The sequence below is a fragment of the Chiloscyllium plagiosum genome, unplaced genomic scaffold (genome assembly GCF_037043375.1).
Source record: "Chiloscyllium plagiosum isolate Xiang-an unplaced genomic scaffold, Cpla_swu_hap1 HiC_scaffold_36, whole genome shotgun sequence".
NCBI classification, from domain to species: domain Eukaryota; kingdom Metazoa; phylum Chordata; class Chondrichthyes; order Orectolobiformes; family Hemiscylliidae; genus Chiloscyllium; species Chiloscyllium plagiosum.
Window position 1 is genome coordinate 2,973,473 of NW_028270174.1, and position 27,298 is coordinate 3,000,770.

At 45.9% G+C, this 27,298-nt stretch overlaps 1 protein-coding gene and 1 long non-coding RNA gene across 2 annotated transcripts in view; one reads left to right on the forward strand and one right to left on the reverse strand.

Annotated features, from left to right (window-relative positions):
* LOC122539537 (uncharacterized) overlaps positions 1-25,883 on the forward strand; it is a 42,141-nt gene extending 16,258 nt beyond the window's left edge. Inside the window, exons 2-8 of the mRNA XM_043674502.2 lie at positions 1,706-1,828; positions 9,622-9,690; positions 14,767-14,868; positions 18,753-18,777; positions 20,826-20,887; positions 24,311-24,371; positions 25,121-25,883. Coding sequence (XP_043530437.2) covers positions 1,706-1,828; positions 9,622-9,690; positions 14,767-14,868; positions 18,753-18,777; positions 20,826-20,887; positions 24,311-24,371; positions 25,121-25,136 — 458 coding nt within the window. The 3' untranslated portion in view covers positions 25,137-25,883. The remainder of the gene's footprint in view (positions 1-1,705; positions 1,829-9,621; positions 9,691-14,766; positions 14,869-18,752; positions 18,778-20,825; positions 20,888-24,310; positions 24,372-25,120) is intronic.
* LOC122539541 (uncharacterized) overlaps positions 10,050-27,298 on the reverse strand; it is a 116,874-nt gene continuing 99,625 nt past the window's right edge. Inside the window, exon 5 of the long non-coding RNA XR_015753295.1 lies at positions 10,050-11,132. This is a non-coding gene — a long non-coding RNA (uncharacterized LOC122539541). The remainder of the gene's footprint in view (positions 11,133-27,298) is intronic.

Consider the following 27,298-nt stretch of genomic DNA (forward strand, 5'->3'; position numbering starts at 1 on the left):
TTACACCCACACACTCTGTAACATAACCTGCCTTTCTCAGCCCATTCCACTGTGATGGGTTGATAGCCAGGGAATAAATGAGAAAATGTTAACCTTACAAAATGTAAATGTTTCTGTTGGTGCTCTCTCGTGGATGAAAATGAGCTGGCAAGATTTCCAAGGACAAGAACTTGGTTCATCCAAATGTTCCATCTCACAGTGTCACTGCGTTTGATCACCTGATGTCTGTCTGTGATGAGCACAGTGTACATCAATCCCACTTTCCTGCCTATTCCTCAACACATGGAAGTCCCTTGTTTGCTCCCATTATTGTTTGTGGGATCATGCTGTGCACATATTGACCACTGCATTTGTACATTCTAACTTTGTCTATTCTTCAACAAAAAGACACATTTGGCTCAAAAATGCTTTTGTTGATGTCCTGAGACAATGAAAGGTGTTGTAGAAATTCAAATCTCTCTCTTTATCTGTCTAACTCAGTCGCTCACTGTGTCTCTCTGTCTGTTTGTCCCTTGCCTGTTTGTCTCTGTCTGTCTGTCTGTCTCTCTTTCTGCCTGCCTGTCTGTCTTTGTATGTCTATCTGTTTCTTTGCCTGTCTGTCTCTGTCTGTCTGTTTCTCTGCCTATCTATTTCTGTCTGTCTATCTGTTTCTCTGCCTGTCTGTCTCTGTCTGTTTGTCTGGCTCTCTCTGTCTGTCTGTCTCTCTGTCTCTTTCTCACACACACCCACATGATCTCTCTCTCTCTGTACCTCACATTGTTCTCACTCTAAGGCTTGGCTTCCTGCATTTACCCTCCATTCCTGCATTGCTCGAACTTAAAAGCATTCCATGGTGTGTTATGAAAAGAGTGACAGGGGTTGGGTCAGCCCAGAGAGACTCTGCTGGCGTTCCTGCTATTTTTCTAACGTTATTCGATTCTCAGCCGGAGCTCCCAGGTCAGCTTTACAGCTTCCATTTAACTGATGTTTTCCTGAATCCATTTAAAATGCAGGCAGTGGGAAGGTAAATGTGCACAGGGTGCTCCATCTGCTGGTTCGGAGTCTCCCAGCTCAAAACCCAGAACACTTGGCCTATTGGATCTGTACTGGCTCTTTGCAGGATCTATCCAATCAGCTCCACTCTCTCTTCGTTTCCCTTGATCCTGCAAGCTTTACATTTTAAATATTTATTCAATTCCTTTGTGAAAGTTATTACTGAATCTGCTTCCACCACCCTGCCAGGTGGTGCCTTCCTGATCAGGACAATTCACTGCGTTAAAAGAATTCTCCTCATTCCCCTATTTCTGGGCTGTTTGTTAATTCTCTTCTATCTGTGTCCTCCCAGCTCCCCCATTGCCTCAGGGAAATGTTTCTCCTTATTTATAAACATCAATACTCCATCATTTTGATAACATCAGTTAAAACTACCTTTACTTTCAGGAGAACAATCCCAGCTCCTGTAGTCTCTCCCCGGGACTGAAAACCCTCATTCCTGATTTAGTTCCAGTAAATCCCCTCCTCACTTTGCCCAAGTGAAGGAGTGAGGAACTGATTTGTGGACGTCCCAAACATAAATCCATGTGTCCCTCAGTAAGGGACAATTAATCAATTACGGCCAAGATTAACCTGTCTTTAGAAATGGTCTTTGAAGTTATTGCATTAGGTTGAAGATGAATGGGATAAAGCATTGCAGCCGATGCCATTGTTACTGTGTTCTCTGTCATAGGAGGAAGCCTCAGTCCATCAGTGACACCAGCAAGTTCAGAGCTTCCATCCTTATCCACCTTGAAGAAGACCAGAGTACCTTCTGATTCCACAGCCCATCCTGTAACTGGGACACCCACGGCTGGTAAGTTCAGGGCCTGGCATTCCCTAACTTGGATCTTGGTAAAACGAAAGGTCATTCACTGAAATATTTTGTCAGACACTGGTCAGGACCAATGCAAGAATTCCAAATTTCAAACAATCACAACACTTTGTGTGACACGATTGAACAAGATTTTGATAGGCTGGCTAAAAGGGGACATGATAGGCACCCCCAGTGCCTTAGGTATCTCCAGAAATGAGCAACTCTTGAAATTACACCTGCTGCTTGAAATAAAAAGACCCTTCTGTATGAATACATGCCCCTTGATTGAGCTTGGCTGATTATCTTCAATTAATTGTTGGTGTAACTATCAGCACACTCAGCATTATTCAGCACTTGCTGCATTGTGGAATCACATCGAATAGCAGATAGTTTACCTGCTGTTGGGTACAGACTGTACTGTGCATTTTCAAACCGTGAAAGGAGAGTGCTGTTTGATTTGATCGGCCAATCACTGGGCCATAGGCCTGGCATTACATTGACACTAAAACTCATACAACAATTATACAGGATCCTGTAGAAGATATAGTACAGGCACAGGCCATTTGGCATTGTTATCCTCCACTCCACTCCTCCCACCTTTCCTCAGTTACAGCTATCATTATAACCTTCTATTCCCTCATCTGTTCCTGCAGCTTCTCCTGAAATATTTTCAAACTGTTCTCTTTAACCACCCACTTTCTGGGTGGCGATCTTTCTCCTGAATTCCCCATTGGGATTTCTTGGAGTTTTTGATGGCGTCTAGATATGCTGTTTGCATCTGAGCTCTCACCAGATGACTTTCTGCAGAGGATGAAGTGCTTCAGCCTGTGTGTGTTGGTAAAACACTAAAGGAGATTCACAATGGTCTGTGATAACAGGTCTGTCTGGAGCAGGTAATAAACCTGCAGACCTGTAGAATCTGAACATTCTCAGTGTTTGTGTCTGAGTCTGTGTCTTTGCCTGTGTGTGTGTGTATATGTCTATGTATGCATGGAAATGTATGTGTGTGTGTCTACGTGTGTATACATGCCTGTGCTTGGAAGTCTGCATATGTGTACACATGTCTGTGTGTTCACATGTGTGCATGTGCACGTGTGTATGTGTGCACGTGTCTGTGTGTGTGTCTGTATGCCTATGTATGCATGTCTGTGTATGTATGTCTACGTCTGTATGTATGTCGAGTCCACTCCGCCATTCAATCATAGCTGATGGGCATTTCTACTCCACTTACCCGCATTCTCCCCGTAGCCCTTAATTCCTTGTGACATCAAGAATTTGTCAATCTCTGCCTTGAAGACATTTAGCGTCCCAGCCTCAACTGCACTCTGCGGCAATGAATTCCACAGGCCCACCACTCTCTGGCTGAAGAAATGTCTCCGCATTTCTGTTCTGCATTTAACCCTTCTAATTCTAAGGCTGTGTCCACGGGTCCTAGTCTCCTCGCCTAACGGAAAAAATTTCCTAGCGTCCACCCTCTCCAAGCCATGTATTATCTTGTAAGTTTCTATTAGATCGCCCCTTAATCTTCTAAACTCCAATGAGTACAATCCCAGGATCCTCAGCCGTTCCTCGTATGTTAGACCTACCATTCCAGGGATCATCCGTGTGAATCTCCGCTGGACACGCTCCAGTGCCAGTATGTCCTTCCTGAGGTGTGGGGACCAAAACTGGACACAGTACTCCAAATGGGGCCTAACCAGAGCTTTATAAAGTCTCAGTAGCACAACGGTGCTTTTATATTCCAACCCTCTTGAGATAAATGACAACATTGCATTCGCTTTCTTAATCACTGATTCAACCTGCATGTTTACCTTCAGAGAATCCTCAACTAGCACTCCCAGATCCCTTTGTACTTTGGCTTTACGAATTTTCTCACCGTTTAGAAAGTAGTCCATGCTTGTATTCTTTTTTCCAAAGTGTCCCTAAATGTCTGCGTGTGTGTGTGTGTCTGTGTGAGTGCCTGTGTCTGTCTGTGTGCCTGTATCTGTCTGTGTGTGTGTGCATGTGTGTCTGTGTCTATATATGTGTCTGTGTGCACATATCTGTGTGTGTGTATGTGTGTGTCTGAGTGCCTGTATCTGTCTGTGTGCCTGTGTCTATCTGTGTGTATGTGCATGTGTGTCTGTATGTGTATGTGTCTGTCTGTGTGCCTGTGTCTATCTGTGTGTGTGTGTATTTGTGTGTGTCTGAGTGCCTGTGTTGTCTGTGTGCCTGTGTCTATCTGTGTGTGTTTGTGTGTGTGAATGTCTGTGTATCTCTGTGTGCATGTGTGTGTCTGTGTGTGTGTGTGTTTTCAGATTGTTTCACATTGAAGATCACACTTTATTCCAGGATTTCTCAGGATGGTTTCTGACATTGCACTGTGGGTTTTAAAAACAGGAATAGGCCATTCAACTCATTGAGCCTGCCCCATGTCACACAATTCTGACTGATCAAAGACTTCAGTGCCTTTTACTCACTCCATCTCCATAACCCATTATGCTGCTGGTAATTCAGAAATGACTCAATCTCTGACTCAACGCTGAGCCCCCACAGCCTTCTGTGGTAGAGAATTCCAAAGATTCATAATCATCGGAGTGAAAACATTCTCCTTCTCTCACACCTTAGTAGCACTCACTTTATTTTGAAACTGTGACCCTGCTTCTAGTGTTCCCAACCAGGTTAAACGTCGTACCTACACCCACCCCGTCTATCCCTTTCAGTGTGTTGTAACTTCCAATGGACCAATCTCTCTCTATTTGGTATAGACAGTCCTTCATCTCGGGATCAAGGCTGGGGAACCTTCAGTGCCCTCCCTCTATGACAATAATATCTTTCCTGAAATAAGAAGACCAAAACTGCACACGCAGTACTCCAGGTGCGGCCTGACCAAGCTCCCCATATAATTGAAAGAACGATTTACTCAAAGCTGTAGTGATAGTGAAACATTGTGTAACTGACAGGAATGTTTCCCACCCTTGGAATTACTTTGTTGGATGGAGAAGATGTTGGAAATGGCCTGAGATGGTGAAAGGCGTTCTAAAAAAGGACTCTCCCTCTCCCTCCCCCTCCCCCTCCCTCTCCCTCTCCCACTCCCTCCCCCTCCTTCCAACTCACCCTCTCCCCCTCTCTCCCTCTCCCTCTCGCCTCCCTCTCTCTCTCTCCCTCTCCCCTCCCTCTCCCTCTCTCCCTCTCCCTCCCCCTCCCTCTCTCCCTCCCCCTCTCCCTCTACCCCTCCCTCCCCCTCTCCATCTCCCCCTTCCTCTCCCCTCCCTCTCCCTCGCCCTCTCTCCCTCTCCCTCAAAGCTGCAGTAAAGGATGAAGCAGCAAGAGTCAGCTAGGGTCAGCAGGTAGAGAGAGACTTTGGAAACAAGCCTCGCTGTCATCCCTGCACAAGGTTAGTGTCAGCACAGAGTCGAAACTGCTCCAAATATACAGTGTAAACAGGATGATCCACTGCTGGGTGAGAGGGAAGGACTAACATGGATTAGTTGGGCCAAATGCTCTGTTTCTGTGCTGTGTGTTCGATGTAATTACTTATTGCACCTGTACATGACTTGCATGAATGAAGAATTTCCATTTTCATAAGAGTTCTTAACACTTCCATATCAAAAACCATAGTTAAACAAACATTATATTATTACAGCAATAAGTACACTCGCAGTGATCAGCAGATTTATCTTTGGTCCTTTATGGGCTGTGGGTATCACTGTAAGACCCCCTCCTGTCCATCCCTCATTGCCCTTAAACTGATTGGCTCGCTCAACTATTTCAGAGTCACCCATGTCGTTGTGGGTCTGGAGTCACCTATAGGCCAGACTGGGTGAGGATGGCACTTTCCTTCCCTGAAGGGCATCAGTGAACCTGATGGGTTTTCACAGTAGACTTATCGTCACTATTAAAGCCAGCAACAGGATGGGTGAGGGGTGCAGGCAACTTGGAAGCAGTGAACTGAAAACAACAAATGCTGGAGATCACATGGGTCGGACAGCATCCATGGGGAGAGAGCAAGTTAATGTTTCAACTCTAGGTGGAAAGGGGAGCACGAGAGGAGGGGGTGTGGCATTTTTGATAAGGGATAGCATTACTACTGTATTAGGGAGAATATTCCCGAAAACACATCCAGGGAAGTTATTTGACATTAGATTAAATTCCCCACAGTGTGGAAACAGGCCCTTCAGTCCAACAAGGCCACACGACCCTCTGAAGAGTAACTCACCCCGACTCATTTCCCTCTAACTAATGCACCTAGCACTACAGGCAATTTAGCATGGCCAGTTCACCTGAACTGCACATTTTTGGATTGTGGGAGGAAACCGGAGCACCCGGAGGAAACCCACGCAGACACGGGGAGAATGTGTAAACTCTACACAGACACCCGAGGCTGGAATTGTACCTGGGACCCTGGTACTGTGAGGCAGCAGTGCTAACCACTGAGCCAACGTGCCACACTGTATTTGGGTAGAATTGAGAAATAAGAAAGAGATGATCACCTTATTGGGATTGTATTATAGACCCCCAAATAGTCAGTGGGAAATTGAGAAACAAATTTGTAAGACAATCTCAGTTATCTGTAAGAATAATAGGGTAATTATGGTAGGGGATTTTCTGATTCAGTATGTGGATGTACCTACTAGAGAAGGTGCAAAACTTGACCTACTCTTGGGAAATAAGGCAGGTGTCAGTGGGGGAGCACTTTGGGGCCAGCGACCATAAATTCCATTAGTTTTAAAATAGTGATGGAAAAGGATAGACCATATCTAAAAGTTCAAATTTTAAATTGGAGCAAGGTAAATTTTGACGGTACCAGGCATGAAATTTCAAAACTTAATTGGGGACAGATGTTCGCAGGTAAAGAGACGGTTGGAAAATGGGAAGCCTTCAGGAATGAGATAACAAGAATCCAGAGAAATTATATTCCTGTTAGGGTGAAAGCAAAGGCTGGTAGGTATAGGGAATGCTGGATGACTAAAGAAATTGAGGTTTTGGTTAAGAAAAAGAAGGAAGCATATGTCAGGTATAGACAGGATAGATCGAGTGAATCCTTAGAAGAGTATAAAGGCAGTAGGAGTATACTTAAGAGGGAAATCAGGAGGGCAAAATGGGGACATAAGATAGCTTTGGCAAATAGAATTAAGGAGAATCCAAAGGGTTTTTATAAATACATTAAGAGTAACTAGACAGAAAATAGGGCCCCTCAAAGATCAGCAAGGCAGCCTTAGTGTGGAGCCACAGTAGATGAGGAGACACTAAACAAGTATTTTGCATCAGTATTTACTGTGGAAAAGGACATGGAAGATAAAGAATGTATGGAAATAAATGGTGACACCTTGAAAAATGTCCATATTATAAAGGAGGAGGTGCTGGATGTCTTGAAATACACAAAAGTGGATAAATTCCCAGGACTCGATCAGCTGTACCCGAGAACTCTGTGGGAAGCTAGGAAAGTAATTGCTGGGCTTCTTGCTGAGATATTTGTATCATCGATAGTCACAGGTGAGGTGCCAGAAGACTGGAGGTTGGCAAACATGGTGCCACTGTTTAAGAAGGGCGGTAAAGACAAGCCAGGGAACTATAGACCGGTGAGCCTGACCTTGGTGGTGAGCAAGTTGTTGGAGGGAATCCTGAGGAACAGGATGTACATGTATTTGGAAAGGCAAGGACTGATTCGGGATAGTCAACATGGCTTTGTGCGTGGGAAATCATGTCTCTCAAACTTGATTGAGTTTTTTGAAGAAGTAACAAAGAGGACTGATGAGGGTAGAGCGGTAGATGTGATCTATATGGACTTCAGTAAGGCACCCGACAAGATTCCCCATGGGAGACTGATTAGCAAGGTTAGATCTCATAGAATACTGGGAGAACTAGCCATTTGGATACAGAACTGGCTCAAAGGTAGAAGACAGAGGGTGGTGGATTGAAGGTTGTTTTTCAGACTGGAGGCCTGTGACCAGTGGAGTGCCACAAGGATCGGTGCTGGGTCCGCTATGTTTCATCATTTACATAAATGATCTGCATGTGAACATAGACAGCATAGTTAGTAAGTTTGCAGGTGACACCAAACTTGGAGGTGAAATGGACAGAGAAGAGGGTTACCTCAGATTACAACAGGATCTGGACCAGATGGGCAAATGGGCAGAGAAGTGGCAGATGGAGTTTAATGCGAGCTGCATTTTGGGAAAGCAAATCTTAGCAGAACTTATACACTTAATGGTAAGGTCCTAGGGAGTGTTGCTGAACAAAGAGACCTTGGAGTACAGGTTCATAGCTCCTTGAAAGTGGAGTCACAGGTAGATAGGATAGTGAAGAAGGCGTTTGGTATGTTTTCCCTTATTGGTCAGAATATTGAGTACAGGAGTTAGGAGGTCATGTTGCGGCTGTACAGGACATTGGTTAGGCCACTTTTGGAATATTACGTGCAATTCTGGTCTCCTTCCTATCGGAAGGATGTTGTGAAACTTGAAAGGTTCAGAAAAGATTTACAAGGATGTTGCCAGGGTTGGAGGATTTGAACTACAGGGATAGGCTGAATAGGCTGGGGCTGTATCCTCTGGAGCGTCGGAGGCTGAGAGGTGACCTTAGAGAGGTTTACAAAATTATGAGGGGCATGGGTAGGATAAATAGACAAAGTCTCTTCCCTGGGGTGGGGGAGTCCAGAATTAGATGGTATAGTTATAGGGTGAGAGGGGAAAGATATAAAAGAGACCCACGGGGCAACTTTTTCACAGAGGGTGGTATGTGTATGGAATGAGCTGCCAGAGAATGTGGTGGAGGCTGGTACAATTGCAACATTAAAGAGGCATTTGAATGGGTATATGAATAGGAAGGGTTTGGAGGGATATGGGCCGGGTGCTGGCAGGTGGGACTAGATTGGGTTGGGATATCTGGTCGGCATGGACGGGTTGGACCAAAAGGTCTGTTTCTGTGCTGTACGTCTCTATGACTCTATGAAACTTCATCAGAGTTATATCATTCAGACTCGAAATGTTAGCCTGATCTCTCTCCCTGGATGCTGCCTGACCCACTGTGATCTCCTGCATTTGTTGTTTTCTGTATAGATTCCAACATCTGCAGTAATTTGCTCTGACATTGTGTTCAAAGAAGTCTTTGACACTGAGAAGTGTGAGGATGGAGATTTATTCTGCAATTTGAGTTGATTGTTACATTTCGGAGCTGCCCCTTTCAGCTGGTTCTGAACAAATTCATCAGTTGCCCTGATTTTTATGGATTTGATTCAATGCTTCTCACAGCTGGAATTTAGCGGAACAGTCAGGGTCGAGTTATTTCCACTCAGGATAATTGGCGTAAATACCAGAGTGGGGGGAGAAGGCTAGCCCTAGTGCACTGGGGCCCACTGTCTGGAAAGGAGGGTGGAGGGGAGCAGAGTCAATAGGAACTTTCAAAAAGGAATCAGAGAAATCATTCCGAGACATATAAATTTCAGAGCTACAGGGAAACCAGAAGAGTGAGATCAGTACAGCAGCTTTTCAAAGGAGCCAGTACTAGCATGATGGGTTAAATGGTCTCCTGTGCTGAATCATTCGGTAATAGCGTTCATTTTGGTTTATTGAAATGTGTTTCCATCATAAATACATTTTGTTAGGAGCATCTCTGTCCCTGTGGGTTAATTTTAATCAATTTGTGGTTGCATTTCTGAATGTTTTCACATTGATTCACATTAGGATCAGATCTCTAAACTTGATTTAGATGAAAGTAGAATGACTGGGAAGGTTGTGTTGACCTCGACGTTTCTGGTTCTGTTCTCTGGTGTGATAATCTATATTTTAAGATTGTGTTATTTCTGATATCACTAGGGCTGCCTCCATCTTCCTGGAATGAGTCAAGCTCAAGCAGAGCTCCATTTGGGAGTTCTTCCACAGCTAGTAAGAACCATTAATTTTCCACACTAGTGCTGCGAGGGAGGGGGAAGGGGCAGTGTTGGGGAGAACTGTGTGTTGAATGAATTGATATTTACAACATGTACGATCGGGTGAGTCATAGACGCCCAAACGTGTGCTCTGTCACTCAGGGAAGGCCACAGCCAATAGATATCTCCTCTTCATGGCTTCATAGCCCTTGATATCCTTTCGATCAGACACAATCTTATCAACCACTGATTAAAATCATTCACTGAGCTCTCATCTACTCCACGTAGTGTGAGACAGCCCTGTGCCTCAGAGCATCATTTGTGTGTAGGAACCTTTCTGAACCCCTATCCTGACTCTGATAATATTCCCTTGTTCACAACTCCTTGAGAGTTTACTCTCCCTTCAAAATCCTAAACATTTAAATCAAATTATCCCTTAACCTCTGACTTTTGAGAGTTAGACTAGTTTTTACAATCTCTGCTCATGGTCTAACTGCTGAATCTTTAGTGATGCCAGCGAGAGAGACGGTGTTCAAGCTGCTGTTTCTAAGATCATTGGATGTAGTCATGTTTACATTCTTGTGTTTTCCTGATAACAAATTGTTTGTAAGTGAGTTATTATCAATACCAATCTGGTGCTCACAAAGTAATGATTTTGACTTTATTCTCACTCAGTTTAGATTAGATTACTTACAGTGTGGAAACAGGCCCTTCGGCCCAACAAGTCCACACCGACCCGCCGAAGCGCAACCCACCCATACCCCTACATGTACCCCTTACCTAACACTACGGGCAATTTACCCATGGCCAATTCACCTGACCCTGCACATCTTTGGACTGTGGGAGGAAACCGGAGCATGCGGAGGAAACCCACGCAGACACGGGGAGAACGTGCAAACTCCACACAGTCAGTCGCCTGAGGTGGGAATTGAACCCGGGTCACTGGCGCTGTGAGGCAGCAGTACTAACCACTGTGCCACCGTGCCACCCACCAAGTTGATTCAATAAAAGTGATGACCCAAATATTTGATGTTTCTCAGTTGTAAAACTTGTCAATCCCCATTAATGGCTATATAAGGACAAAGAAATTAATAATATCCACAAACCACTTCCACATGAGGATAATGGAGGGATATGACAATATTCTATACAAATCCGACAGAGATCAACTCCTTGTTTCCTACAAGATCAACTGGGACCAAATTCAAGATCATGTGGTGAAGTTGAGTTTCCTGATGTGAAGGTATTGTCTCTTGGGACCCTTTTTGCTGTTGTATCAATTCTTACTTTTCCACAATTTTTCTCGGTTAGAAATGTAGCCCAGGTAGAAATCTACACAGCTGGATCTGATATGCTGGGACTCTTTTGAAACACGTTGCGTTAGAACCAGGGGAAAACATCCAGTTCACCTCCATGATTGTTGCTTTGAGTGAGTTCAGGTCGAGAGTTTTAAAACTTCTACAACAGAAGAATAAAACACAAATGAAATGACAGGTAATGTCAAATAACCACAATAAATGGTCAGAAAATGAGAAGCATGGGGAGAAACATCCAATATTCTAATTTGTTCTCAACTCACTTCTATAATATTCCCAATTACCACATCTAGTTCAACACGTTTTAGAAATTATCTTTACTTGGTGCTGGACAAAAGCTTTAGTAAGGATATTGAACAGGAATTTTTAGAAACAAGTTGTGTCTGACAGATTTAATAATGTTTTCCAAGAAAACATTCTGGCAGTTTTGGGTGATCACAATATTACAGTGAGATATGTGCGTGTTATCACTGTTACAGGGCCTCAGATTAATCCATAGTAGGATTCGTGATAATAATCACCATACTATTGGGGTTCAGGTGAATGATTATCCTGTAATAATAATGGTCCAGATTATTGACTTTTTGGAGTCACATTTCTAATGACCACATTGTTGAGGTTCAGGTTGAAGATATGTCCTTACAGCATGGTGGCTCAGTAGTTAGCACTGCTGCCTAACAGTGCCAGGGACCTGGGTTCGGTTCCAACCCCAGGCAGCTATCTGTGTGGAGTTGGCACATTCTCCCTGTGTCTGTTCTGGGTGCTCTGGTTTCCTCCCACAGTCCAAAGATGAAAAATGTCCATATTACAGACGTGGAAGTGCTGGATGTCTTGAAATAAAAGTAGATAAATCCCCAGGACCTGATCAGGTGTACCCTAGAACTCTGTGGGAAGCTAGAGAAGCGATTGCTGGGCCTCTTACTGAGATATTTATATCATCGATTGTCACAGTGAGGTGCTGGTAGACTGGAGGTTGGCTAACGTGGTGCCACAGTTTAAGAAGGGTGGTAAGGACAAGCCAGGGAACTATAGACCAGTGAGCCTGACGTCGGTGGTGGGCAAGTTGTTGGATGGAATCCTGAGGGACAGGATGTACATGTATTTGGAAAGGCAAGGACTGATTATGGATAGTCAACATGGCTTTGTGGGTGGGAAATCATATCTCACAAACTTGATTGAGCTTTTTGAAGAAGTAACAAAGAGCATTTTGAGGGCAGAGTGGTAGATCTGATCTATATGGACTTCAGTAAGGCTCCCCATGGGAGACTGGTGAGCGAGGTTAGATCTCATGGAATACAGGGAGAGCTAGTCATTTGGATACAGAACTGGCTCAAAGGTACAAGACAGAGGGTGGTGATGGAGGGTTGTTTTTCAAACTGGAAGCCTGTGACCAGTGAAGTGCCACAAGGATCGGTGCTGGGAACTCTAATTTTTGTCATTTATATAAACAATTTGGATGTGAGGATAAGAGGTATAGTTAGTAAGTTTGGAGATGACACCAAAATTGTAGATGTAGTGGACACCAAAGTGTTACCTCAGATTACAACGGGATTTTGATTAGATGGACCAATGGGCTGAGAAGTGGCAGATGGAGTTTAATTCAGATAAATGCGAGGTGCTGCATTTCGAGAAAGCAAATCTTAGCAGGACTTATACATTTAATGGTAAGGTCCTAGGGAGTGTTGCTGAACAAAGAGACCTTGGAGTGTAGATTCATAGCCCTTTGAAAGTAAGAGTTACAGGTAGATAGGATAGTGAATAAGGCATTTGGTATACTTTGCTTTAGTGGTCAGAGTATTGAGTACAGGAGTTGGGAGGTTATGTTGCGGCTGTACAGGACATTGATTAGGCCACTGTTGGAATATTGCGTGCAATTCTGATCTTCCTGTTGGAAGGATGTTGTGAAACTTGAAAGGGTTCAGAAAAGATTTACAAGGATGTTGCCAGGGTTGGAGGATTTGAGCTATAGGGATAGGCTGAACAGGCTCGGGCTGTTTTCCCTGGAGCGTCGGAGACTGAGGGGTGAACTTACAGAGGTTTATAAAATCTTCAGGGGCATGGATAGGATTAATAGACAAAGTATTTCCCCTGGGGTGGGGGAGTCCGGAACTAGATGGCATAGGTTTAGGGTGAGGGGGGGAAGATATAAAAGGGACCTAAGGGGCAACGTTTTTCACACAGAGGGTGGTGTGTGTATGGAATGAGCTGCCGGAGGAAGTGGTGGAGGCTGGTACAATTACAACATTTAAGAGGCATCTGGATGGGTACATGAATAGGAAGGGTTTGGAGGGATATGGGCCAGGTGCTGACAGGTGGGACTAGATTGGGTTGGGATATATGGTCGGCATGGACAGGTTGGACTGAGGGTCTGTTTTCATGCTGTACATCTCTATGACTCTACGTGCAGGTCGGGGTGGATTGGCCATGCTAAATTGCCCCATAGTGTTCAGGAATGTGTGGGCTCGGTGCGTTAGCCGTAGGGAAATGCAGTGTTACACGGTGGGGGGGTGGAGTTTGAGTTGGATGGTCTTTGGAGGGTCAGGTGTGGATTCAATGGGCTGAATGGGCTGCTTCCACACTGTAGGGATTTTATGAGCACAGAAGGAGGCCATGCAGCTCATTGTACCTGTACCAGCTCTTTAAGAGAACGACTCCATTAGTTCCCCCTCCCATTATTCCCCCCCCCATACCCCTCATTCCAGAATGGAAACTGATTCTGTAAATAGAAATTACCCTCAGATCACCTCTGACTGTTCTGCCAATTCCCTTCAATCTGCATCTTCTAATTTTCAACTCCCGGCCAATGGAGACAGTTTCTACTTGGTTACAGAATGAGAACTCATCTTGGTTATAGACCATCTCTGTTAAATCTCTCTTAACCCTCCCTACTCCAAGGAGAACAGTTCCAGTATTTCCAGTCTCTCCCAGTAACTGGAATCCCTCATTCCTTCCCCCTTTGTGGAGAATCTCCTCTCCGAAGCCTTGCTATCCCAGTCTGGTGTTTGGAGTAGTTACAGAGAATCCCACAGCCACAATTTGGAACAAGAGCAGGAGGAATGTGGAGGAGCTGTCCCTGGGGCCAATATTTATCCCTCAATCATCATCAGTGACACCACTGTGACAGTCAGACCACAAAACACAACAGGTCAGGCAGCATCCGAGGGGCAGGAGAATCGACGTTTCGGGCCGAAACCCTTCATCAGGAATGAGGCTTGTAGCCACCACACTCTTGACTCTGATGTCCAGCATCTGCAGTCCTCACTTTCTACTAGCCGTATCACACTGCTGTTTGTGGGATCTTACCTTGCTGTGCAGTCATTTCCTACATAATAGCAGTGACTATTTCCAGAAAAGTAAAGCAGAAATTGCTGGAGAATCTCAGCAGGTCTGGCAGCATCTGTGGAGAGAGAAACAGAGTTAATATTTCAAGTCCATTGAACCTTCTTCAGAACTACTTTCAGTTCTGAACAAAAGTCACTGGACCTGGAATGTTAACTCTGCTTTCTCTCCTAGGGTGCTGACAGACCTGCTGAGATTCTCCAGCAATTTCTGATTTTGTTTCTGATTTCCAGCTTCCACGGCTGTTTGTTTTATCGCAGTGAGTGTACTTCACTGGCTGGGTAGCACCCTGTGTTTGTGGGAAGTGCTATTGAAATGTAACTTGTATCATTCTCCTCCTTGGGAAAGGGACAGTGTTAATGGTGCTACGTTCACTCAGACCATCTGGTTTGTAGTTTGTCGGCGCTAACAATTATCCCGAATTTCTATTATTTCAGAAAATCTTCTTCTGGTTCTGCTCCTTGTCATTGCAATGCTGGTTCTGATCAGTCTCATTGTTCTGCGATTCAAATGCAGAAATTATCGAAAGCAAAAGCGAGGTACAGTAAGACGTTTCTCAGCATCTGTTCAAAACCACCAAAGAATATTGGAATCCTATAAACCTCTCGTTGTCCCTCATTGAATATAATTATTATCTCCCCGCTGCCCACTATTGTATCCTTTCTCATCTATTGCCCCTTTCAGGTGGGTTTAGTGAAGACATTGCTGGTCATTAGCACATGTTTATTGATTGAGTTCCTGGAGAGGAGACATTTGCAGAGCTACGGGAAGTACAGAGGAGTCTGACTGGAGGAGCTAGCACCGATACAAAGGACCAAATAGCCTTCTTTCAAGCTGTGTGACTCTGTGATTACTGTTCATCATCAGATATGGAAAAGGAATGTTAGTCCCCCTTTTATTCTCCACATTCTAATCTCCCATCAATTTCTGCAGAATCTGAAACGATGTCAGCCAGGGGGACTCCAGAGAATCAGAGTTCCCTGACTGGGGCTGTTAACCGGGTCCAATCAGGGAGCCCTGGCTGACAGATAGAAACAGGAGAGTCAGGAGGAGCAGTGGGCCAATTGGCCCATCAAGCCAGCTCCGCCATCATTAGGATCATGGCTAATCCAACATTCCTCACATCCAGCACCCTACATTATTTCCCAGAACCCTCAATTCCCCGACTAATCAAGAATCTCTCTATCTCAGCCTTAAATATACACGAGGACTCTGCCCCACAGTTCTCTGTGGCAAGGAGTTCCAAAGACTCACAACTCTCTGAGAGAAGAAATTCCTCCTCATCTCTGTCTGAAATTAGTGCCCCTTTATTCTGAGACTGTACCCTCTGGTCCCAGACTCTCCCATGAGGGGGAACACCCTCTCAGCATTGACCCTGTCCAGCCCCTTCAGAATCCAATATATTTCAATGAGGTCACCTCTCATTCTTCTCAACTCCAGTCAGTAGAGCCCCAACCTGTTTAATCTTTGTTTATAAGAGGATCTCTCCATACCAGGGACCTCCTCATGAACCTTCTGTGAGCTGCCTCCAATGAAATGATAGCTTTCCTTAAATAATGGACCAGACATGCTCACAGTGCTCCAGACATGGTCTCCCCAGCCCCTTGTACAGTTGCTGAAAGACCTCCCTCCTCTTATACTCCAACCCCCTTGACATAAGGACCAGCATTCCATGACCCTTCCTGATTACCTGCTGCCCCTGTGTGCGAGCTTTCTGTGTTTCATGTACAAATCTCTCCCACGCCCCACAAGTCCTCTGTATTGCAGCATTCTGTAGTTTTTCTCCATTTAAATAATATTCTGTTCTTTTGGTCTTCCTTCCAAAATGAACAACAGCATTGAAAAGCTTCAACAGCTCATGACTGATCCAGTTGAAGGAGCAGACTGCTATCTGGCAGTGACAATGGCTCCTCATCAAGCTCCTGAGTGGCCTGAGTGTGAGGCCTGAACTTCCTGTTTGGATGGGGCCTGTTTGTGTCAGTTTAATGGCTATTACAATCTGATGGTGTCATAGAGTCATAGAGATGTGCAGCACGAAAACAGACCCTTCAGTCCAACCCGTCATGCTGACCAGATATCCCAACCCAATCTAGTCCCACCTGCCAGCACCCGGCCCATATCCCTCCAAACCCTTCCTATTCATATACCCATCCAAATGCCTCTTAAATGTTGCAATTGTACCAGGCTCCACCACCTCCTTTGGCAGCTCATTCCATACACGTACCACCCTCTGAGTGAAAATGTTGCCCCTTAAGTCTCTTTTATATCTTTCCCCTCTCACCCTAAACCTATGTCCTCTAGTTCTGGACTCCCCAACCCCAGGGAAGAGACTTTGTCTGTTTATCCTATCCATGCCCCTCATGAATTTATAAACCTCTATACGGTCATACAGAGGAGACCAGCAGAGCAAGGGTAGGAGTGCGGGGTCACACTCAATAAGGAGATGTCCTGGAACATTGTGGCAGTGTGAGGTGAGTGCCTGCATTCTCTACAGTGGTGTTTGTGTCTAGCTGTCTGGATGAGTGCAGTCCTCACAAAGCTCAACACCATTCAGGACAAAGCAGCTTGTCTGTCACTACACCCACCACCGTCAACATCCACTCTCTCTATCACCGTAGCAGTAGCAGCAGTGTGTACTTTCTACAAGATACACTGCAGAAACTCACCAAAGATCGTCAAATAGTATCTGCTAAACCCATGACCACTTCCATCCAGAAGGACAAGGACAGCAGATACATGGGAATACCACCCCCTGCAGGTTCCCTTCCACACCACTCACCATCCAGACTTGGAAATATATCACCGTTCTTTCAGTGTCATTGGATCAAAATCCTGGAATTCTCTCCCCAAGGGCATTGTGGGCTGCAGCGGTTCAAGAAGGCAGCTCACCCCCACCTTCTCAAGGTGCAACTAGGGACAGGGCAATAGCTGCTGGGTAAATCTTAGGCTAAAGGCATCTGATCGCTTGGGGGTTTCAGGAAGGAAATCCAGCAACCCCCTCACCCCAGCAACCCCCTCACCCCAGCAACCCTCTCATTCCCTGCAACCCCCTCACCCCAGCAACCCTCTCACCCCCCACAACCCCCTCACCCCAGCAACCTCCTCACGCCCCACAACCCCCTCACCCCTGCAACCTCCTCATCCCCAGCAACCCCCTCACCCCAGCAAACCCCTCACCCCAGCAACCCCGTCACGTCCCGCAACCCTCTCACTCCCTGCAACCCCCTCATCCCCAGCAACCCCCTTACCCTAGCAACCCCCTCACCCCCGCAACCATCTCACCCCCCACAACCACCTCACCCCCAGCAACCCCCTCAGACCCACAACCCCCTCACCCCAGCAACCCCCTCACGCCCCACATCCCTCTCATCCCCTGCAACCCCCTCACCCCCCACAACCCCCTCACCCCAGCAACCTCCTCACCCCCACAACCCCCTCACCCCAGCAACCTCCTCACACCCACAACCCCCTCACCCCAGCAACCCCCTCACCCCCAGCAACTCCTTCATGCCCCACAACCCCCTCACCCCCTGCAACCCCCTTACCCCAGCAACCCCCTCACGCCCCGCAACCCTCTCACCCCCAGCAACCCCCTCACCCCCCGCAACTCCCTCATGCCCCCTGCAACCCCCTCATCCCCAGCAACCCCCTCACCCCCAGCAACCCTCTCACCCCCCACAACCCCCTCACCCCAGCAACCTCCTCACCCCAGCAACCCTCTCACCCCCCACAACCCCCTCACCCCAGCAACCTCCTCACCCCCTGCAACCCCCTCACCCCCAGCAACCCCCTCACCCCTCACAACCCCCTCACCCCAGCAACCCCCTCACCCCCCGCCACCCCCTCACGCCCCGCAACCCCCTCACGCCCCGCAACCCTCTCACCCCCAGCAACCTCCTCACCCCCTGCAACCCCCTCACCCCAGCAACCCCCTCACCCCCCACAACCCTCACCCCAACAACCCCCTCACCCCCCGCAACCCTTCACCCCCCGCAACCCCAGTCTGTGGACCTCACCCTTGGTTCTGGCCCCCCCAACAACAAATAGAAATCTTGGGTAGGAAGAGGTCACTTGAGGGCATCTGTCAGCTGCAGGCACATACCCCACTCACAGCGTCCCCCTTGGGCATAAAAACATGGTGCGGGGGGAAGGGTCAGCGGTGGGTACCGGGGCCACTACATCCAATTCCATTCCCCAGGGTGATGTGAAATTCAATTCAATGATAAAACCAGACACTAGGAGTGATCGGAAGATGTGATCATGTCTCAGGGTGACCAGCAGTCCCAGTCTGCAATACAGTTCCAGGGTTTGGGATTGACATCAGATCAGTTTGGGAGTGCAGCATATCAGAGTAACTCTGCTTTAATCAGTTTCATTTATCATTTCCACAACGTAAAGTATTTTATTTCTGTTGTTTAAACAGAGGCAAAAGACATCACTTCGCATCAGTGAGTATCATTATTGCTAAAATAATGGGTTCTGTTCAGCAAGTAGGCACAGAAGAGTGATAGGGGACAGAATCTGTGGTTAAAGCTCATATTTCAAACTGTCACACTGTAGGTGAATAATGGGCAACTCTTTATTAACTGTTATAGAGTGGTTAGCACTGCTGCCTCACAGCGCCGGGGACCTGGGTTCAATTCCACCCTCGGGTGACTGTCTCTGGGGAGTTTGTACATTCTCCCTGTGTCTGTGTGGGCTTCCTCCCACAATCCAAAGATGTGCAGGTTAGGGTGAATTGGTCATGCTAAATTACCCATAGCGTTCAGGGATGTGTAGGTTAGGTGCATTAGTCAGAGTTAAATATAGGGGAATGGGTTTGGGTGGGATACTTTTCGGAGGGTTGGGTGTGGACTTGTTGGGCCGAAGGGCCTGTTTCCACACTGTAGGGAATCTAGTCAGCTACGGATAAGGGATACTGTGAAACATCCTACTGCCTGTTCATTCCGGGGAGGTGATCCTGCTGTGTGAGCCAATTCCATCAATGTTTATTTGGAGAATCCATTGAGTCAGGGTAAAGAACTCTGACTAACTGTGACATAGCTGTAGTGACAGCTACAATTCCTGCCAATACTCTTGATTACTTATAATACAGTGAGGCAGCATTGTATCACTTAATGGGCGTGGTGGAGAAAATTTCACCAACTTTTCAACATCTTTTGTAAAGCACGAACTGGGGGAGGCGGTGATGTTAGAGGTGATGTCACTTAGCGCATAATCCAGAGGCCCTGGCTAATAACCTCAGGAATAGGATCAAATCCCAGCGTAGCTGCTGATGAAGTTTAAACTCATTTAATTAATCAGAGAGATAAAGTTAATCAGGGACATAAAATTAGTCCCGGTGATGATAAACATGAACCTCTCATTGATTGTCATAAAAACCTATTGAGTTCATTAATGTCCTAGAGGGAGGTAAATCTGCCATGTTGACCCAGTCTGGCCTACACGTGACTCCAGACTCACAGCAATGGGGTTGATTCCTAACTGCCCTCTGAAAGTGAGACATTCAGTTCAAGGGCAAATGGAGATGGCTCACTTTACTTGTTCTTTTTCTTTTCAGATTCTTACAGAAATTTATTTTACATTACTAGCTCACTTCCTGTCAACCAATTGGCACTTGTTCCTGAGTTAACCTTTTAGCCATTCTCTAGCAATCCTTATATTCTGATCAATGATCTGAGCCGACCCTCACCTTTCTGAAATTATATGCTGTTTCCTTAAGTCTGATGTTTCTCCTAACTTCTTTAGCAAACTATGGATGGTGGGTCCTCTGTTTAGAATATTCCTTTATTATAGGAGTGTACATCATTGGAATATGCTGAAATGTCTCCATAAATATCTGCCATTGCATCTATCCCGAGCCAAGAATGCCCGTTCACTTCAGCTAGCTCAGCTTTCTGTCCGTACAGCTGCCCTTATTTAGGGTTAAATTATTAGATTTAGAGCCAATCTTCTTGTTTGCATGATGGATGTAAAATTTAGTCATGTTGTGGTTGCTGCTACCTCGAGGGGGGCTTTACTCTGAGGTCATTAATTAATCCTGCTACATTATACAAAACCAAATCTATTATATCCTGCTCTCCGGCTGGTTCCAGAAGATGATACTCTAAGAAATAATCTCAAAACAATTTAATGAACTCCTCATCCAGGATATTACCACCAATCGGACTTTTCCAGTTTATATCTGGGTTAAATGAATCTTGTTGTCCCTTTTCCCTCAGGAATTTTAAGGCTGTGTTCCCAATGATCAGAGCTGTCTACTGGAAGCTCTCTAACTCATCCACCTCAAAACAAAAAACTGATGAAAACTCCAACATGCTGTTCAGAGTTTACTCGCCTGCTCCTCAGGGATAGTTTAACTAACAATGAACATTGTTAAAAAGGCTGAGAGATATAGAATGAGCTGCTGAGTTAAGATGGGTCAATGTTGTAGTTGGATTTTGTAATTCTGATTTCACCTCTGAATGTGTCTGTCTCTTCCACACAATGAATGCAGATCCACTGCGGATCGAGACCAGGTGACCCTCATCTCTGTACGGATGACTGATACTGATACAGGTATGAGCTGTTTCCGTAGAGACTGTCTAATCAGAGTCATTCCTAATGCAGCAACAAGAAGTGAAGTCAGCTTGGAGTTAACACACAGAGCTGTTCAGCTCTAGGACATTAGGACTTGTACTGATTGGAACGGTGTTTGCCAGGTGGACCCCATAGAATATGAGTTCCCTGATTTGGGGAGGGTGTGTGTGTGTGTGTGTGTGTGTGTAAGTATGTTTGTGTGTGTGTGTAAGTATGCTTGTGTGTGTGTAAATATGTTTGCGTGTGTGTGGGTGTGTGTGTGTGTGTAAATATGTTTGTGTGTGTAAGTATGCTTGTGTGTGTGTGTGTGTAAGTATGTTTGTGTGTGTGTGTGTGTGTAAATATGTTTGCGTGTGTGTGGGTGTGTGTGTGTGTAAGTATGTTTGTGTGGGGGGAGGGGAAGGTGTTGGTATGTGAGGGTGTGAGTGGCGGTATATGAGAAAGTGTGTATTTGTGTAAGTGTGGGCAGGGTGTGTACATGAGTGTATGTGTGTGTATGTGTGTGTGTGTGTGTGGGAAGGGTGTGTGTGAGTGTGCATGTGTGAGTGTGTGCCTGTGTGTTGGTGTGTGTGTGTGTGAATGTGAATGAGTGTGTATGTGTAGGGAGGGTGTGTGTATACGTGCATGTATGTGTAGGAAGGTTGTGTGTGTGGGTGTGAGTGTGTGTGGGTGAGTGTGTGAATGTGCGTGGCTGAATGTGTGTTTAGGGAGGATGTGTGTGTATGTGCATGTGTGTCTAGGAAGGTTGTATGTGTGTGTTATGTATGTGTGTCTGTGAATGTGGGTGAGTATGTGTGTGGGGGGAGGGTGTGTGTATATGGGTGTGAGTGTGTGTGTATGTGTGTGTGAATGTGGGTGAGTGTGTGTGGGGGGAGGGTGTGAGTGAATGTGTGTGTGTGTGTGTGGGAGTGAGTGTGTGTGTGGGTGAATGAGGGTGAGTGTGTGTGTGGGGGGAGGGTGTGTGTGTGGTGTGAATGTGCGTATGGGTGAGTGTGTGTGAGTGTGTGTGTGTGTGTGAGTGAGTGTGTGAATGTGGCTGCGTGGGTGTGTGTGAGTGAGTGTGTGAGTGTGTGTGTGGGTGTGTGTGTGTGGGTGTGTATGAGTGAGTGCGTGTGTGTGTGGGTGTGTGTGTGAGTGAATGTGTGTGTGTCTGTGTGTGTGTGTGGGTGTGTGTGTGAGTGAGTGTGTGAATGTGGCTGCATGGGTGTGAGTGAGTGTGTGTGTGTGAGTGAGTGTGATTGTGGGTGTGGGTGTGTATGAGTGAGTGCGTGTGTGTGAGTGAGTGTGATTGTGGGTGTGTGTGTGTGGGTGTGTATGAGTGAGTGCGTGTGTGTGTGTGTCTGTGTGTGTACTTGTGTATGGGTGTGGGTGTGTGTGAGTGAATGTGTGTGTGTCTGTGTGTGTGTGTGGGTGTGTGTGTGAGTGAGTGTGTGTGTGTGTCTGTGTGTGTACTTGTGTATGGGTGTGGGTGTGTGTGAGTGAGTGTGTGTGTGTCTGTGGGTGTGTGTGTGAGTGAGTGTGTGCGTGTGTGGGGGCAATGATGGAGGAACTGGGAGAGCAGGAGCAGTGTTCTGAGGGAGGAGATGAGGCTTTGATTGGGAGGACGATCACCTTCTGCCTGATCAGAGTGTGGGCACTGCCAAGACCAAACTGGGTTAACCTGGCATCCGTTAGGTGACAGTTGGAGGCAGTAAACCCTCATTGGCTGTAAACAAACTTGCTGCTCAGTACGTCAGCAATTTGTTTGATTTCAAGGAGTGCAATGCAGTTTCAGTTTGAACTCTGATGGCTTTTGATAGTTGTAAATAAAGGTTAATGTTGTGAATTGTTTGAAGGTTTCCCTCAATGTGATGGCCCCATGTTGAACAATGAGAAGAAGCTACTGTGGGTATAGGGGAGTGAGCAGGAAGCTGGGAGGGGTAGGTACAGGCAGTGAGCTCTGGTGCTGGGGCTCTGAGGGTACAACTGTGTGTGATGAGCTGTCAGTCCTGGCTCAGTGCCGGGAGAAACGATGGTCTGTGCCAACTGTGCCCATAGGATAATGGTAAGAGATAATTTTGGGTGACCAGCACTGTCCAGGTGCCCAGCCACATTCAAATCGGGTCCTGGCGCCAGGGATTCCAGTCCGGGATATCTGGTCACAGGAGAGTTCTCCCAACTACAGCAAGTGGCACTGGACAAGGTGAGTGCCATGGGGATGGGGCAGGTGGTATGGGATGATAGTGGGAGAAAATTCATTGGTCCCTGTGGAGAGAAACCTTCCCCATCAACTCAATGAAAATGAGATTTTGCTGAAATGTGGTCAGATCGAGCCCGAAGTGAGGAACTTTCACCTCCGTGAGGATATACAAACATTGCGATGGATTGAAGGTCTGGTATGTGTCATGTTTTCGGTTAGTTTAGGTTAGGCGACATTACCGAGTGGTCAATTTAAACAAAAACTAGCTTATTGTGTGTTGAGTGAGAGACTAAGAAGAGGCAACACCTCAGTGTGGTATCATCAAGATGCCTATCCAGGCCTGCCTGCAGATGGTACATTTTAAATTTACAAACAAAATGAAATTAAAGACTAACCTAATAATGATGATGTAATCACTATTGATTACTGTAATAACCCATGTGGTTCACTAATGTCCTTCAGGGAAGGGAATTTGCTGCCGTTGACCAGTCTATATGTGACTCAGACCGACAGCAATGTGATTCTGAACTAACTATCCACTAAAATGGCTGAATAAGACACTCAGATCATAGAATCATAGAACCCCTACAGTGTGGAAGCAGGCCATTCAACCCATTGAGTCCACACCGACCCTCCAAAGAGTATCCCACCCAGACCCACTCCCCTACTCTATCCCTGTAACCCTGTGTTTCCCATGGCTAACCCACCCAGCTTGTACATCCCTGAACACTAAGGGCAATTTAGTATGGCCTATCCACCTAGTGGGATTTGAACCAGTTCTCCTAGCTCAGACCTAGGGACACTACCACTCCACCACAAGAGCCTTCTGAGCTGCAGCTTCTAGTGCATGCTGAGTCAGCATCATTGAGGAGGCTTCTGAGCAAAATACAAAGTCAGTAATGGGTTAAAGATTTGGAAAATATTTTGCAAACCAGTACCAGTGCTGGAAATCTGAAACAGATACAGAGAGAACGCTGCAGAAACTCCGCAGATCTGGCAGTATCTGTTTGGAGAGAAACAGAGTTAATGTTCGGAGTCTGATTTTGAGTTCAGAACATCTGGAGAAGAGCCAGACCAGGCATGGAACATTAACTGTGTTTCTCTCTCCACTGATACTGCCAAACCTGCTGAGTTTCTCCAACGTTTTCTCTATAAGGTTGTCCCAGATTTGCATGGCCATTGTCTTGACGTCCTTCCCCTTGGCTGCTCTCTGACCGTTGCAGGTGAAGGATCGTTCTGGAAAGATAATGTTGCGGAAAATGGAAACATCGAGGATTGTGCTCAGTAAGTGACCGTCCTGTTTATTGTAGTTAGCACTGAGACAGTGTAGAATGCTTATAGAAAGGAATTGTAAGCAAAGTGAATCTATTCCTCTGTTAAAAGAGCTGTTACAGGAGTTAATACCCCAACACTAGAATAAAGGGGGTGGCGTAATATAAGGTGTCAGTGGGGTCCTCGGTGTTCCCCTGCAGAAGGGGGTGGTTGGGAAGTGAGCCGAGGTGGGCGGGGGGGGGGGGGGGGGGGGGGGGGGAATGCAGGTGGAAAGGGATAGAAGAATGAGCTCATGCTAGGGGCTGGGCTGGGGATGATCAGCATTGTTCTGCTTTGGAGGCGCTCTTCCTCAGAGAGCGAGGGTGCGGTTACAATGTTTAAAAGAGAAGTAGATGAATAGGAAAGGTTCAGAGGGATATGGGCCAGGTCAGGCAGCTGGGACTGGTTTAGTTCGGGATTATGGTTGGCGTAGACTAGTTGGATCGAAGGTCTGTGGTTGTGCTGAATGACTTTATGAGAGCCGAGAGCAGGAGATGGTTAGTGAGGGGGTAAGGGACTTCACAAGAACTGAATCCTCCAGGATGATGCTGTGGGAGTGGGAGGTCAGGTGATTCTAGTGACTTTTAACAAGCCAGAGCCTGGTGAAACTGGTTAAATGCCAACTACAACAGAGGGTTGTACATTTATTATTCAATGCATTCATGAGTTAATCTTTGTTTCTGTTATTTTTGCATTTTATTGCCTATTTTATTTTGTTGCAGGATCCACAATCAATAAAGAATTTCTCTAGACTGACCGTGGTTATACACAGGACAATCAAATCGAATCCACACACGGCCACTTGAAGGAGCTTCATTCCAAATCGGGAACTCGAAATGAATCTTTGAAACCATGTGATATTTAACTGATTTATTACAACAACGTTCAACAGAATTTTGATTGTGATATTGTTGAGTTACCCACAAAAACCATCCCAATTTCGGAGCATTTACAGAAATCTCAGACTTAACCATGACTGACAGGACCTCCGATGTATTTTGGAGGGCAGACCCTTACAGGTCTGTATTAAGCACTCATTGAGCAGCAATTATTTCCTTCTTAGGCACTAAGTAATGAGTCTTGTCCTAATTCTGATAATTCAATTTATTGTGTTAGCAATTGCCTGGAGTTATTTCCAGTTGAATCTTGTCCAGTGTTTCCCGCTGATGCATTGCTAACAACCATATTCTTCTAACCTTCATTAGATCAACAGGCCATTCAGCCCAACTGCTCTATGCAGTTGTTGAGTTATTGAACAGATCTGAGAAGGGCACTATATCCATACCCAGGCAGCTGGATGGCATCACAACATGAGATACTCCAATAGAAAGAACTCTCTGTATGTTCAGTTGGTAATCAACCAGTCATCTGTGAATAAAATATTATAGTAACCTACAAAAGTGTATGACTCAGACTTCTCAGACATAAGTCTGAAAAGTATTTTAGCCTAGATTGTTAGTTGTTAATAAACTTCCAGATACCTGATTCACCATGAGCCTGGCTCTCTCTGGTATATGTTACATGGACTAACAGAGCAAACCCCAAAGCACATCATGGGGGCAGTCAGTTGGGGGTACAGACGGTTAGAAAGATAATAGCGTAATCCCATAAAAAAGCAGGAATAGAAACAGACCATTCAGCCCATCAAGTCTGATGCACTATTCAATGAGATCATGGCTACTCTGGTGATGTTCCTCAACTCCATTTTCTTGCCATTTTCTTTCCTGATTGAAAATCTGACTTTCTCAGACTCGAATATGCTTAACAACCTCGACAGCCCTCTGCGGTAAAGAATTCCACAGACTCACTCCCCTCTGAGACAAGAAATTCCTCCTTATCTCTGTCTAAATGTCTGATTCCTTATTCTGAGATTAATTCCTGTGGTCCCGGACTCTCCCACAACGAGAAACAACCTTTCCACATCTCCCCTGTCAGGTTCCCTAAGAACCATGTACGTTCCAATAAGGTCACCTCCCATCCTTATAAACTCCAGTGAGTACAGCTCTGACCTACCAACTGCTCCTCATGAGACAGCCCCTCCATGCCCAGGGTCAGCTGAGTGACCCTGCTCTGAACTGCCTCCTATACCAGTCTATCCTTCCTGAGAGAACAGCCACAAAACTGGTCACAGCATTCTGGCTGTGGTCTGACTATTACCTTGTATAGTGTTAGCAAAACCTCCTCACATATATACTCCATTCCCATTGAATAAAAGGCCAACATTCCATTTACCTTCTCTATCAACCACTGACAACCAATGCTAGCTTTTTGTGATAATGCAAAGAACTCTCACATCCCTCTGTATTGCAGTTTCTTTATAGTCTTTCCCAATTTAAATAATATTCAGTTCCTCTACTCTTTCTACTATCTCCTCACATTATATTCCATCATATCTCCTCACAATCAAATCCTGGAGTCACACAGGTGTACAGCACAAAAACAGACCCCTCAGTCCAACATGTCCGCACCAACCAGATATCTTAAATGAATCTAATCCTATTTGCATTGAATTGAAGTGAATCACCTTTATTGTCATTTTCCAGCATTTGGCCCATATCTCTCCAAACCCTTCCTATTCATATATCCATCCAGTTGCCTTTTAATGTGAGAATTGTACCACTTCCGCTGGCAGCTCATTCCATGGACACACTACCCTCTGTGTGAAAAAGTTGCCCCTTAGGTCCCTTTTAACTCTTTCCCCTCTCACCTTAAACCTAAGCCCTCTACCTTTGGACTCTCCCACCCCAGGAAAAAGACTTTGTCTATCAAGTTAGTGAGACATGATTTCCCAAGCACCAAGCCATGCTGACTATCCCTAATCAGTCCCTGCCTTTCCGAATACATGTCGATCCTGTCCCTCCGAATCCCCTCCAATAACTCACCCACCACCAATGTCAGGT